The sequence below is a fragment of the Harpia harpyja genome, chromosome 10 (assembly GCF_026419915.1).
Source record: "Harpia harpyja isolate bHarHar1 chromosome 10, bHarHar1 primary haplotype, whole genome shotgun sequence".
In the NCBI taxonomy this organism is placed as follows: domain Eukaryota; kingdom Metazoa; phylum Chordata; class Aves; order Accipitriformes; family Accipitridae; genus Harpia; species Harpia harpyja.
In genome coordinates, this window is record NC_068949.1 from 36,994,173 (window position 1) to 37,009,217 (window position 15,045).

The 15,045-nt window shown below is 38.0% G+C and overlaps 1 protein-coding gene across 5 annotated transcripts in view; it reads left to right on the forward strand.

The window, feature by feature from the left end:
- NHLRC2 (NHL repeat containing 2) overlaps positions 1 to 13,463 on the forward strand; it is a 39,196-nt gene extending 25,733 nt beyond the window's left edge. For 2 of the 5 annotated variants that reach the window (XM_052798488.1, XM_052798484.1), the window contains 4 exons: positions 220 to 429; positions 1,510 to 1,735; positions 3,700 to 3,849; positions 5,624 to 12,054. In XM_052798488.1, coding sequence (XP_052654448.1) covers positions 220 to 429; positions 1,510 to 1,735; positions 3,700 to 3,849; positions 5,624 to 5,814 — 777 coding nt within the window. In that variant the 3' untranslated portion in view covers positions 5,815 to 12,054. Of the gene's footprint in view, positions 1 to 219; positions 430 to 1,509; positions 1,736 to 3,699; positions 12,055 to 12,189 lie in introns of those variants that run through there. The other 3 variants (XM_052798485.1, XM_052798487.1, XM_052798486.1) reach the window with 3 other exon arrangements.
- Positions 13,464 to 15,045: the final 1,582 nt, after the last annotated feature.

Genomic DNA, 15,045 nt, shown 5'->3' on the forward strand with positions numbered 1-15,045 from the left:
CAAAGAAAGAAGTGAAGTCCAGCAGGGAATGGGGGGTGAGGAAGATGGGACGTGTCATTTGGTAAAGTATGATAACTTAGCTTCTAGGACACATACTTGGTAGCTAAGGTACTCAAAGTTAGTGCTGGCTTCTGAAAATGGGGCATAAGATAATGCAGAACTTCTAAATCCTGGTGGGTTTTTTTCAGTAAAGTTTTTTTGTGTCTTTGTTTATCTTAGATTAAGGTTGTAGATCCCAAGATGAAGAACTGTGCTACCCTGGCAGGCACAGGAGAAGCAAGTGATGTTATTGGTTCCAGCTTTACACAGTCAACTTTTAATGAACCAGGAGGTTTGTGTGTTGAAGAAAATGGCCACTTGATGTATGTTGCAGACACAAATAATCATCAGATTAAAGTTCTGGATTTGGAAACAAAAATTCTTTCCATGGCAAGTAATACTTATTAAACAGGCTGATAATGGTGTTTCTTGATATGAATTACTATTACAGACTTTGGCAAGTGGTATAAAAATCACATAGCTTATAAACTTTTTGGGTACAGTAGCTAAATTCACAAAATGTTTTGTGATGATCTGGCAAATAAACATTGCCTGTTAGCACAGTTGTTGAAAGCCTTAGTCTTTGGAAGGGCAACTTTTGCATGAAAACAGAAAGTGATGCTCCTCTAGAAAAGAACAATACAGAAACATGAGTTATTAAAAAATAGAGCTCACTTTTTCAGTATGAAAAGCATTTCATGAGCACTATGTAACAAGTGGAAATTAAAATCGATTACCAAGTCCTGTAATTAAGCTATAAGAGATGATTTAGGGAGGTCAGTGTCTTAAAGCGGGATACATAGTGGGCTTCCAAGTTGTCAAATCAAAACCACTGTCATAATTGAGCACTGTTGTATTTGCTTATAAACATGAAGGCAAATAAATTTGTACTCCTGTCTGTCTTACCGTGGCACTATGTCTTAATGTTTTCACACACACACACACACACACACACGACATAATGGTCCAACTGTCTTGTATGTTTCTTGCATTTAATAGTACACAATCTTAATGTGTGTTTAAATTTTCATATCATATACCATGTTGTTGGCTTTTCTGGGAAATTATCCTTTACTGTGCAATCTGCATGGTTAAAATCTTGGATTTTATTACTGAAGCATGCAATTTACCACCAGATTAGAAGAAAATACCTATAAATTTTGTTTAAAGTAAAAATATAATGCAACTGTTAAAATTTTAGTTGCAGATTTTATGGTTTTAGTAGTAAATATTATTTTTATTTGGATTAATCAGTTTTATCTTTTTCATTTTAAAAAAATCATTTTGTCCTTCCCTTTTTCTTTGTCGTAGTATTGTGGCACTCTGTCAGAAAGTTTGAGTCCAATAGCCATATCATCACGTCTTAGTTTTCCTAGTCCATGTCAGCTTTGAAACTGCGATTGTATTTTGAAAGCCTATTTGCTTTTGGTACAAATAAAAATAAATATTTTGTTTGATTTCTACTGATAGTTGCCTATCCTGAATCCAGAAGTATGTGATGTTCCAGATAACCTGCCTGTGCAAAAGGATAAAATAACAAACGTTCCAAAACTGCCTAAATCTGCACCAGTTCTTCAACTTCCTTCACTAACTGTAGCTCCTGGCCAGACAATTCAGTTTTTATTAAAGTTGACTCTTCCTCCAGATTCAAAACTGAATGAAGAAGCACCCAATTCCTGGTTTATCACAGCAGAAGGTAAAGTGCCTGTGTTGTTTTATCAGTTGAACCGAAGTGGGTAGGATAAAAAGAGGGTTATGTCATGATGTGCCTGCAATACAAGGGATCTCAGTCTGATGAATCAGTGTGTCCCTCCCCGTCCTGTGTTCCTATTTGACCTTGAGATGGAATACATGTTATTTAGAGTTGATACATTTAACAGCTGGCCTGTGAAGATTTAAAAAAACCCACCTGATAGGCTGCTTTTTGCTTGAATTAATATATGGTGCGGGTTTTTGTTTGTTTGTTTGTTTTTTAACTTTCTTGGAACAAGCTGCCAGTGAGGGTTTGCAGAGGTACTGATCCCCCTTAGATGCTTGCTCTCTCCACTCTGTCTCTATGATCAGCTTATCCCGGCCTGTCAGGGATGGAGTGAAGCACTTAACTTGTAAGAGAAAAGTAGCAATATGTTTATTGATGTAAAAGAGCGATTTAACAAGGTTTGATAGTAAATGCGACAGTGGTTTAACATGATTTGATGGCAAGGTTCACTTGATACTTACAGCATAGAGGACAGGGGCAGACAAAACTGTCAGGAAGACCCTCCCATTGAGTCATGAGGTTCAGAAAGGACCCCCTTGCTTTCTAAACTCCTTCCCAGAGGGGAGTTTAGGTGCGGCTGGATCCACTCCTAGTCCCAGACTTGGTCAGCAGTTTATGTCTAAAGGACTATATACGTGCAATCAATCCTTTATATCACTTAGCTAAGATTTCAAAGTTTAGCAAGCTATTAATCACTTACCCAGAATCTGTTGTGGCAAGGAATCTCTCAGCCTACTCGAGGGGAGATCCTGGCGTGCAGCCCACTGCCATGCAGGAGAGCTCAATAGGCCCTGGGCTGTCCACTCTTTATGGAGTAAGATAATTGACTCGTAGTCATATTTGCATACCGACTACAGATGTTAGCTTCTTCCAGATTTGTCCAGCACTGTGGTTAGGTGGGCGCATTGTTCGAACTAGCCCTTGGCTATTGTTATCTGTCTCCCCCAAATCCACTTTGAGCCAGATGCAGCAATCATGACCAGATGCATCCATTACGACCGCCACTGGTGGTTATCACTTGAGCAGAATTATGGGAAATACAGGCCAGGTCAGGTTGGGGTGAGCGGGGAGCACACCGCCGCGCAACCCTACTGTCTGTCTCTGGGAGAAAGCTCACCATGAAGCTGAAGCATATTCCTAAAAGAGATTCCTTTTTTTTGCTTTTGTCTCTTCCAAAAAGTATTTGAGGTACAATTATACCTAACCACTTTGAACCTATTTTGTTATCATTCATATGTGCGTATTTCTGCTTTTAAAAGCAGTCAACAAATACTGTACAGGCACTGCAATTTGTTTATATGCCTCATGATTTAAAGTAGTTTCTCATCCCAGTTTGTGCTTTTGGAATACAAATAGACTATTTCCAGGAGAGTCAGCACACTTTTTGGCCTAGAGAATCTCCAAATATTGTTGAAGTAAAGTTATATGTGATAGCTTCAAGGGTTAGTAAAATTGGAGAACATAAGCAACCTAAACTCAACAAGTCATTTCAAGCTCATAAATTCTAGAGCCAACTTTTAGGTATTTTCTGAAAAATGCCAAAAAGAGCACCTCATCCATCTCACAGTAAAATACAGAGTACAATGCAATGAGCTGGGTACATTTATTGTGCAGTTCAGTTCACATACTCTTAAATATTTAAATAAATGTGAAACTCAAGTTCTGTTGTAACAGTCAGCCTGAACATTGCTTAACTGCAGCCACCCATTTGTAAAACCAACATTTCTGTTTGGGAATGCCGTAATTACTTTTTTTTTTTTTGTCCATGACTGGAAAAATCGGGAAGGAAATTTCCCCTAATGTTGCATATGGAGTTGTCCTATAGGTAGAATTAGTGTTTTCTGTAGGTTTCAGACATGGTGTTAAATATCCTAATGATAAAACTTGTTCTTCTTTTACAGATAATACCTGGTTGCTTCAAGGACAGTGTCTGTCTGGAGAAATAAAAGATGTTTCCTGTCAGATTATCATTCCCTTTCAGTTACCCAGGAGCTGTCTGTCAGCTGAAGCTATCCTGGCTGTCAAAGCGTGCCTCTACTATTGCAGCAAAGGTAGCAGTGCCTGTATGATGAAAGGAGTCTCATTCAGTCAGCCTTTACAGATAGCTAGTACAAACCAAGGCAGCTTGACTCAAGTTGAACTGATACACGCATTTGTAACCAACTAACCCAAAGCCAGCTGGTTTCATACTTTATTTTACTATCCACCATTTTGTAGGAGAAAAACTTTTCTCCATTGTTCATTTTCCTGGAGCTTATGACAAAGCTAAGAAATAATATACTTGGTAAAATGAAGTAGAGTTCCCTACAGCTTAATGTGAAAATTTATCATCACAACCTCATTTCTTTTCATTACAGTAACAGCAATAATATTGTAATACTCTAGACTCTGTTGCCAATTGTGAATATGTTGGATGTATGCCATTCTAAGCAATGAGCAACAATTTTTAGAGTCCTTTTGAAAGAGCTGGTGTTACTTTGTGATGTTACTGTAAGAAGTTCTTTGCACTGTACATAATGTTAGAATAACGAGATCATTTTGGACTAACAGTTACAAATTCCTTTTGTGCCCTTATAAATTTTAATAGAATGTTAAAACGAATAGTTTCTTTCTCCAGGCTGTAAAAGAAGTATCTTGCTTATTTTTCTGTAATGGCATTTATGACACATGTATTTTGAAAATACATCTTAAACTAGGTGCAGCTCTAATTTTATGCAAACCAAGTGTTTTGCTTAACTAGATATGACCGCCCTATATGAAGAGCATAGTTTAATGGAGAAATTTCTGTGAAAGGAAGTGTTCAAGTTCCTACAGAAGAATTTCATGCTGATTTCTAACAAAGAATGTGCCTCTCTCTAATGTGTATATTTATAAAGAAAAAAAAAAACACACCACAAAACCATGCTGGAGTTTATCTGCTACATACCAATTTACATTTTATAGTAAGTGGTAGATAATGGTTGAATATCTAAACTGAAAAAATTAAATGTCAGCCATTTCAAGCAGGGTGAATCACTTCCTACTTTTATGATTTCTCTGTAAAGACTTGTCTGAATACTTCCATCTTGCAAATACATAATATTAAGAAGAATATTATACTCTTGAAGTCTGATTCAGAGTCTTTTAAGTCAATGTTAATCCCCCTATTTGTAATAGTGGCCACTGAACCAGAACTATACATTTAATAATGGATTATTTGCATTCATGTTTAGAGGTTCTGAGCTTTTGCTAGGAAACTGGTAACCTAATCTCTGAGTAAGGTGCTTTAAAACTGTATTACAGAACTCTGCCTTTGGTGGTTAAGTGTTTTGCAAGTAAAATTCCTTCAATTTGCCATAGTAAGTAGCAGGAATACAGGAGGGGGTGAAAGTTTTTTACTTGAACTGAAAGAGTTTCCACAGTGCCTAAGTGGTAATTGGATAAGGCTCCATGCACTGGTCATGAGGTTCAGTTCTGAGAAGATGACTTTGTTTTAAGTTTGAAGTTAGTATTTTTGCATATAATATACAGTAGTGAAAGAATTTTTATATGGTCTTTTCTAAAACAGTCACCATTGTTCCTGACACCTCTTAAGTAAATCCCCAGTATGATTTGTTGTTGCTCTTTCGTACTTAAAGGCTGACTGAAATGTTGGTCATGAACCCGAGAGGCTTTTGTTTTAAGGGAACCGTATGGACTGGTGTGGTTTTTCCTTCCATTGAAATGCCAGTCTATCTGCGAGTTCTCTGTGGTACCAGAAATGGTTATTATCTCACCTGTCAGCAAGGCAAGGGCTGAGCTGTTATTTTTCTCGTGTTTATTTTTTAAGCAATTTTTCTAATTCAGTGTTTCAGCTCCTTTGGGTAAGCCTCTCAATTCTCACATGCCATTTTGAAGAAGGAGAAAGCTTTGCTACTTTGTTCACAGATTGCAAATGCTATTGGAAGTATGAAGGTAAAGAAACTGATTTGGGCTTTTACCATTTTTTACACTTTACAACTCTTTCAGAATTTTTTGTTTGTGTTTACTTTGGATAGTAGCGAGGAAATCTTAGATCGGCTTCCAGCTAGCTCACAAATTTTCTGTTGCTTACTGAAAAAAACAAGCATTAGATTCAGAAGTTCAGAATAACAAACCAAACTGTTACAGTTATCTTGAACATATAATTCAGCAGATTGATTTTTTTTTTCCTCTCATTTTCAACTAGAATGACATTATATTTGTCTATTTCAGTTGGATGAGATCATCAAATTCTGCCTGTATTCCAGTATTCAAAAAAAAAAAAAAAAGTCAACAGATCTGTTTTCTTATTGACACTTTTTAATTTATGTATTGCTGTAGGGCAAAGTCTGTGTATTCTTAACTTTATTTAACTATAGTGTGTAGTGTTTAAATACAGTGTTGTAGATATGTTTTCTATCTAAACGTACATATATAAATGTGTGTTTAAACGTCATGCCCTTTTTGTTTTCAAGTTTCAAGACACACTCAGAACCACTATAAGCTTATGGGGAAAAGGCGATAGAAGGTAGTAGGAAAACTGTTGTATAAACATCAAGCTGAAGTCCAGGATCAAACTGTAAAGGACCTTTAAATATTTAGTTGTAGCCAAATTTTAAACAATTGTATTTCAAGGAAAACAGTTTCAGCTTTACTAGTGGGGAACAGGAATCTATCTGTTTGAACCAGTTTTTTCTTTGTCTTTTTAAGTCCATGTCTTGTGGCAGATGACCGAATCTTATATAAACTAGGGGAGTGGGGGGGTGGTATACTATATCTGTGCTACTATTGCTCTTTCTACAAAGCCTCAGAGCATTCCTTGCTACTACACTGTAATAGCTTTATGCTAAAGGAGAGGCAGAAGGTGTGATACCATCTCAAAAAGACACACAACCCACTATTTACAAAGAAAAGCTGTATGTCCCAAAATGCTTTCCCCTCACATCCAGTAAGTCCTAAACCCTTTTAGGCAATAACTCCTTTAGTTTTCAAGGGAGAGCTGCTTTTCCTGACTCATCTTAGTGGGTTTCACACAAGGACACTGCTGTAATTGTTCTCCTTCATCATCTTAGGAGCAGCTGATTCTCAGTGTGCTCCAGTTCTTGCTGATGAGGTTACTAGGTTTCTTCTGCTCCTTGCTCAGTCTGTGTGTTCACTGTGATTGGCCTTTGATCATACAGCCTAACACTATGTTTTGTTTGTCCAAGGAATAGCATACTCATTCCCGGAGTCACTCCTTCTGTTTCCCTTGTGGTGTACAGACATTTGAATGTTCCATAATTAGAAAAACATGGTTTTTTAAAGCTTATGATGTTTAGGGATACTATTTCCATTGCTTCCTCCAGGGTTTACAAGATGCTCTTACAGAAAAGCCACAAGTGCCATAAATGTAACCAGACAGGCAAACAGAATAGCATGTACAAGCTACAGAAATTTATTTCAGTTAAGTACCAGAAAGCGTCTTCAAAATATGATTCAGAAAAATAGTAAATGTTACTACTCTGTCTAAACACTGAAGAATCAGATACATTGATGACTGCTATCTCTTTGTATGGTAATTTAGTTTATTAGTGTTTCCTGATATAAAAATTCTAAGCAGGTTGCTATGGCTCAGCACTCCCAGATTTGTGTCTTACAGTAAAAGTATGTAATTCGAGGCCTTTTCAAAACATATCTTTCTACTGACTTTAATAGGGTTTGCATCAGACCTTAATAAAGTAATAAATTACTAGAGCGAATCTCTAAAGAATATTGGTCATGGTTGTATTGTATAACGGAAACAAGTTCAGTGGCATTTGCAGTTTTTAGTTGTGGTGTTTGCTTTTCTGAAACAGCTTTTGGTTTTGAATGAATATATTAATAGTTTCGTGAGATGTTTTCAGAAAATTTATTTAATTACAGTACAATATTCTTCATTAGACTAGGAAAAAGATAATGTGGTTTCCAAGAGGGAGCATAATGTGTTTTAATAGCTTTTTCATGTTGTTTGAATTCAGTAGTATCTTTCTGTAGTTTGTTCCCTCCTGTTGAAGGAAGGGTAGGGATGCTGGCTGTGTAAACCTATTGATGAGCACATATTTTATGCCTACATTTTTAGTTGATTCCTTTTTGTGTTAGATGTTCACATGTCATTTTGGGCTTTTCTACTGGATGCAATTCTTCATAGTTCATGTTTTGCCTCTCATGTCTTCCACTTGTAGAGCATTATGTTTGTATAATAATGCTGTGGTAATGTGATACAAAGCAAGTACAGACCAGATGAGTAATACATGAAAAAGTAGTTTTATAGCATCATGTAAATGCCTTAGCTGCTTAGCCTGAGAAAAGGTGCATCTGGCTTCCAGTAATGTTGTATATATTCTTAAAGCACTTTTTTTATTCCAATGGGCAAATCTTGTAGCTCAAACCATGGGTAAAACTATTTCTTGTGAGAATGTCAAGAAAAACATATTCCTTATCTCTTGCTCAGAGGAGGGTGATGATCAGAATGAAGGGACTTTCCTTCTCATGCAGGGGCATGTCCTTCTGTTCCTTTAATTATTGACTATTTATTTTAGGAAATGGAGTTGTATTATTGACCACAAATTCTCTTGAATTTTTTATTCCTAACAAGGTTTTTTATATACATGGAAGCTTTAAATGTCTGACTTTGTAGAGTTATGAGTGTTATATCTAGTTTAAAATGGCTTATAGTTTAGCAGACAATAGCAGAGATTTATGTACATTCTTAAGATCTGTATTTTTTTAAAATCACTGTTACTCATTAAGACTTACCTCAAAGACACATTGCATCTAAACCCCCACAGAAGTGTGTTCATAATCTTTGTATTGCAACTCAAAAGTAAGTTTTCTTCCTTGTATAATGTGCGAGAGATGCTGTGACACATTGTGTATATGTCTCCTCCAGGCTGCAGTTGTGCTACCTGACGAGAATTTACCATGCACAGCAGCTTATCAACCACCCCCCAGTAACTCTCCAATCAAATCTGCCAGCTCAGTTGTTCATATAATCAATTAAAATTACTTATTTATGTTAGCAAAGATTTAGTATTTAGAATTAATCATTATAATTTTCATTTAAATCAGTTTGTCAGGTATTAGAGGAGCTTCTCTGTCCCAAGCAGGGAAAGTATAAGAATGGTGACAATTAGTTGGAGACAGTTGTTGAAAATGTGAGACCTGGTTATTTCTTAATTAAACTACCACATCTGTCTTTGTATTCTACAACAGATCATGAATTTAGAAATGATATTTCTAATATTTTACATTCCATTATGTTCATATAATCAAATTTGACTACCAACTTCAATCAGAAGCAGCTGTTCTATATTTTATAGTTTTTGTACTATCATACGTAAAACCACTACTCTCGTTAAGGATTAGGATTCATTCCTGTTCAGGATTCAGCATGCCTACGATTGCGTCTCCAAGTTTATCTTAGTTTCTTTGTCATAATATTATGGGGGATTTTGGTTAGGATTTTGGGTCTATCTTTTCCTCCTGTAGTTTCCCCAAGAATGAAATGCAGCCAGTGTCTTGTTACCATGGAGGGATGCAAGGAGGGTAATTCCCTCCACCAGCTTCTTGCCCCACCCCTGCTTTAGGGCTGGGGATGTAAACAGCAAGTGCAATAGGGCTGTCCCATGTGAAGATAAGTTACCTGGCAGCTCACTCCAAAAGGGTGCAAATGAGGTGAGGGTTTCGGTGTGAGTTACCCCATAACACTGATTCTCAAAATGGATAGACATAGTGCATATTGGCTTTCTGGGGTTACCTGCTTCCTAGATCTACTTCTATTTACGGTCTATAAAATCTTGCTCCATAAAGAGGGGAAGAATTTTGCCCTTATTATTCCTGCAAAAATCTTCAATCAATTGATTCATTATTACTCTTAATATAACCTGGTAATAATTACTGGATTCTAGGACCTATCTGGATGCTCCCCCATGATTCTAGGTAGCATTAGAATTGTCCTCAGGTCAGCTTCATCAAGCTTTACACTGATGCAGCTACTGTCAAAATTTTTACCTTTACCTCTGGCCCTGTCCAGTGAGGTCCTGAAGTTGTTTCTAGATCTCCCAGAGCATCCCATCAAACTTGAGTAGCCTATCCAGGGATTTTGATGGCTCTTGGTTTCAGGAAACTTTGATACTATAGATTAGATACTTTGGCTATTATGTAATTTGCTGTCGTGTTGCAGATTGTGCTTAATTATTATCAGAGTGTAACAGATTTTTGTTGCAGCTGAAAAGCTGGAAACCTTGGATATAACTTAAGGAGTGTTTGTGTAGCTGTAATTACTTATTGCTTAATGTACCTCTTTGTTGGTCCATTGCTTTCAAGCATGCCAGAGAACTTTCTCCAATTGCAGGCCCTAGGGCTAAGCAAAAGAATTGCAAGTATTTTTCAACTCTTGCCTAGTTCCTTTGAAACACCGACAATTTTGAGCTAAAGAAATCCCATTTGTAAAAAATCTGTTCATAAGTCTACCTTAATTTAATGCTCTGTACTCAACATGCCTCAGCAGAGCAATATTCCACACTGTATTATTTCCCCTTTTGACTAAGTATCGAGAAACTCAACCCATCTGGCAATTGTCAGGCCTCATAGAAAGCAAGACAATGATCCCAAATTTGATCACACATTCATGTTTTTAAAAAATAAGAGCTTGTTTTTCAAGCTTTTGATTAAACTGAAATACCTGGGTTTGAATCGTACATTAAAGGAATCTGTCCCAAGAGTCGCCTCCATCAGATTACTGGCTTCCAGATTTTAATAATTTTGAATTGATAGTAAAGTGGAGGAACAGAATTGCTAAATGTTTTATATTTTGAATATTTAACTTCAAAACTACCCAATTTTACTTTTAAAGGAGAATTAATGCAATTAAAACTTTCTCTTCTATAAATCATTACCATTGATGTAACATTAATCATTGTATCATTAAAACCTGTGATGGATCTATGTGACTTTTTATAAAGAAATTAATAAAGAAAAATAAGGTAGTTCTAAAACTGCGACTGGGTGAAATCCAGGTGCTCCAAGATTAGCGGCAAATATCGTTAGGGCGAGTAGTTTAGCCCAATGTGACAGAAATTCTTTGTCTTCATTACATCCTGATGGCTGAAGGAAAAAATCGGTGCCTTCCATAATAATACTTGAAAGTGTATCTTTACAGAAATGCTGGAGTACTGATTGAAATACGGTATTTGACCTTCATGGTTTGCAAGTTTCAGGGGGGTTTAATTCTACTAATTCTACTAATTCTGAAACTGTGAAGAGTTTTCATTCTCCTTCATGTTTTTTAATTAAGTTGATATTAAGGTGCTTTTTGTTCAAGCTACTCTTCTTGCGAAGTACTTTAAAATGTTTTTTTTCTCAATCTTGTGACCTTACTTCTGAAACTAACCTCTTTTGTGCACTTCAGAACAAACTGAGCAAGGAGATTTCAAACAGCTTGCTGAAATTGTGATATGAGTGAGATGGAAGGCAAAACATTCATTGATCTAAAAGGGCAAGGGTGATGCTTCTTGATATTTGAGGGGTGGAGGGTTGGTGTTTGGTTTGGGTTTTTTTTTCCCCTGTTCTACAGATCAGCAAAGATTCTTTAAATGGCAGAAGGTTGTGTAGAGGCAGCTAGGAAGGGCCAGGTTCTTTCACTGTGAAACCATATAACTTCATCTAGGTTCTGATTCTGGGATGTCTAAAAATCCCAGCAGTATAATACTAGTGAAGAAAGTTGTGTCTGAGCACTTAACACCTTAATAAATGTCTCCATATGGTTTAAGGGGAAAGACAGGGATTTTTTTTTCTTCCTTGAGAACTTCAGTGTTGCTTTGTGGACATTGGAATATTTTTGTCTGCTCTTTGAGATACTAAGCCTCTGGTTTTCCATTACATGTGATGCAAAGCCTTTCAAATATCTGAACATTTAAAAGATGTGTTTTATATTTGTTGCTACAAAATATGCAAAGAATTAAAACTGAAGGCACTTCATCTACAGCTTATGTAGATTGTGTAAATTCTTCACATACAGCATTGCCTAATAGCATTCTTAACAATATTCATGGATTATGATCCTTTTTAAATAAAAGGTAAATGTCCTGTAATATTATGAGAACAAATAAATACACTGTAGAAGAAATGTCAGCCTCGGATATCAATTCAACAAATAAACAGTGATTAAAGAATGTACTCTTTCTCCTGTGAAACCTCTTTCTCCTTGTAAAGCTTTTTCATGGAAAAATAAACATTAAAAATTTTATCTTTTCTTTCAAGTCTGTGTGTGTCTGTCAATCTTTATATGAACATAGATGTGGAAGTTATGAAATGCATCTGCTGTAAGGGGTTACGGCTTGATTAAAATCCTTTCATTAACAAGTACTATTCATTTCACACTCCCTTTCCCACAGGGCTCTGCAGTCATGGATGTCAGCCGGCCATTCAGTGACCTGAGGGTTGGTAAAACAGCATGCAGTCATGAGGACTCCCCAGCTTCAAGGTTACCCAGTGGTCTGAAAACAAGAGATCTGGTTTTATTCCATTTCTGCACATGAGAGAGATGAGAAATGGTGTACTGCATGAGTCATAGAGTGACTGCTTGTAGCCTTCAGTTTATTGCAGAGATCCGAGAGTAAGCTTAGCTACTGGAATAGATCTCGCTGGATTGAGCTCCACTTTGAAGCACTGTTTGTTAGCCGTATTACTGAGGCTAAACTGTGCCAGAGTTTGCAGTATGTGGGGGCCTGTTTAATGATTATGGTTGAACCATATTTTAACAGCAGCTTCTAAAAAAATATAGTTGTTTTGTTACAATTGTTTTACTTGAATAACAGTTTTGCAGCTTTGACTAGGACTTACGTATACAGAGTACTAATACAGGCTTCTTGTGTGTACCAGTACAACCGAGGACCAATACCAACATACCTACAAAGATAATCCCTTATTTATGCTGCTCATCATGTTTTTATTGATACAATGATTTATCTGTAATGAAAGCATCGTGTGCCAAAAATTCTGGCATATCTACTATAGGTGAGCCCCAGCAATAGTAGTGTAGCTGTGTTGATTTCCCTGCCCCTCCCCTTGCTAAAGATTATTCCTCATGTCTATTCATCTATTCAAATATTTAAAACATTTATACATACTACTTATAAAACTCAGCTAACTTTCTTTGATTTCCATCCAGATTAAATATATTCAGCTTAGCCTGATGCAATAAGTCTGAATTTGACAGACATTCAAACAAATTTATTTTTTCAGTTTCTGTGTCTTGTTATAAAGTGCATCTAAACCTTCTGCCAAGCCTAACTCAGCAAGCTTAGGCAGGGTCACATCATCTCTCAGCGTCTTAGTGAGCATTTGCCTCAGATCACAAAGCTGAAAGTTTACTTGCATTCAGTCATCACCTCTGAAATGACACCTTCACCCCCAACTTTTATCGAAGTATTCTTAAAACAATAAGCCTGTATGTACACAGACTTGTACATTCTATGTGCAAACAAATCTATGATGCTTATGGGTATAATGGCATTTGTGTGACTGCGCTGGACTTGCACATTTTGCCAGAAGCCAAGGAGGCGCTGCCCGGTAGAGATTTCTGTGGTCACAAACTCACTGCTCTAGGAAACAACCAATTAGGTTGTTTTCAAAGGCAAGGGAAAGGAGCCTTTCATGTGAAATTTGCTAGCGGGGCCAAGATATTTTCTTGTTATTGCAAGAGATTCTGCAGTCTCCTGCCAAGAGGAACTTATCCACAGATTGGGTAGATGGGGCTTTAAACGGCTTCTCTCCCTGCCCTGTCCTTCCCATCTGAAGTAGTTTCCTGTGGCTGCCCAAAATAATGATCCTGCTGCCTTATCTGAATTTCATCTTTTCTGCCTGTCATCCTGGCATTTTGTGCACAAAATCCCACCAGAAACTGAAAACGATACCTGATGACTATTTTATGTGCTGCTGTGTGTAGCAAAATTCTACCCTCACCGTAACTGGGCTTTCTAGAGCTGGTTTGCTCTCCTTTGCCCTCTTCCTTAAGCACAGAAATCAAAACAGAGGTGAGGATTTCAGCCTTCAAGTGTACAAGAGTAGCTTTTTAAAGTATTGCTACAGCAGCACATGTTGTTTCTTTCTTTTTTTGGAAAAGCATTAGCAAGTTGTAGCCCTTAGTCAGATCTCTCCATAGTTTTCCTGTCTCGGGCATTTCCTTAAGCAGAGTATTGTGGGCTTACCAGTGCTCAGAGCTCCTAACAACAGGCTGTAAGTGGTGGGTGTATTTTCCAAACACTGAACAAAGCTGCAGTATTAAGGAGTAGTTAGATATTAATGAAAAGGTTCCTTCAGTAAAACCAAATATTTAGTCAAATTACCCTTGTGCTGTATATTCACTTATGAATTCCGTCCACCATGAAACTGCAATGTTGTTTTTGATCTTTTAAGCTATTGTTGCAATTATTGTCCTTAAGAACTGAAAAGTTGTTCTAACACCATCTTTATTTAATAATGAGAAGGCAGCGCATCAGGTTTAATTTGTTCTTTATTGTTGTGGTTTAAGCTCAGCCAGCAACAAAGCACGACGAGGCCGCTCGCTCACTCCTCCCCACGGTGGGATGGGGAGGGGAAAATAAAACGAAGGGCTCGTGGGTCGACACAAGGACAGGGAGGGATCACTCACCAATTACGGTCATGGGAAAAACCCAGACTCAACTTGGGGAAAAAATCAATTTAATTTGTTACCAATCAAATCAGAATAGGGTAATGAGAAATAAAACCAAACCTTAGAACACCTTCCCCCCACCCCTCCCTCCTTCCCGGGCACAACTCCACTCCTGATTTTCTCTACCTTCTCCCCCCCAGTGGCGCAGGGGGATGGGGAATGGGGGTTGGGGTCAGTTCATCACACGTTGTCTCTGCTGCTCCTTCCTCCTCAGGGCAAGGACTCCTCACTCTTCCCCTGCTCCACTGTGGGGTCCCTCCCATGGGAGACAGTCCTCCACAAACTTCTCCAGCGTGAGTCCTTCCCACGGGCGGCAGTTCTTCACGAACTGCTCCAGCGTGGGTCCCTTCCGTGGGCTGCAGTCCTTCAGGCACAGCCTGCTCCAGCGCGGGCTTTCCCACGGAGTCCCGGCCATCTTGGGGGGCATCCCCTTGCTCTGGTGTGGGCTCTTCTCTCCCCAGGCTGCAGGTGGGCATCTGCTCCCCCGCTCCCCTCCGTGGGCTGGGGGGGGACAGCCTGCCGTCTCACCGCGGGCTGCAGGGGCATCCCCTCCTCC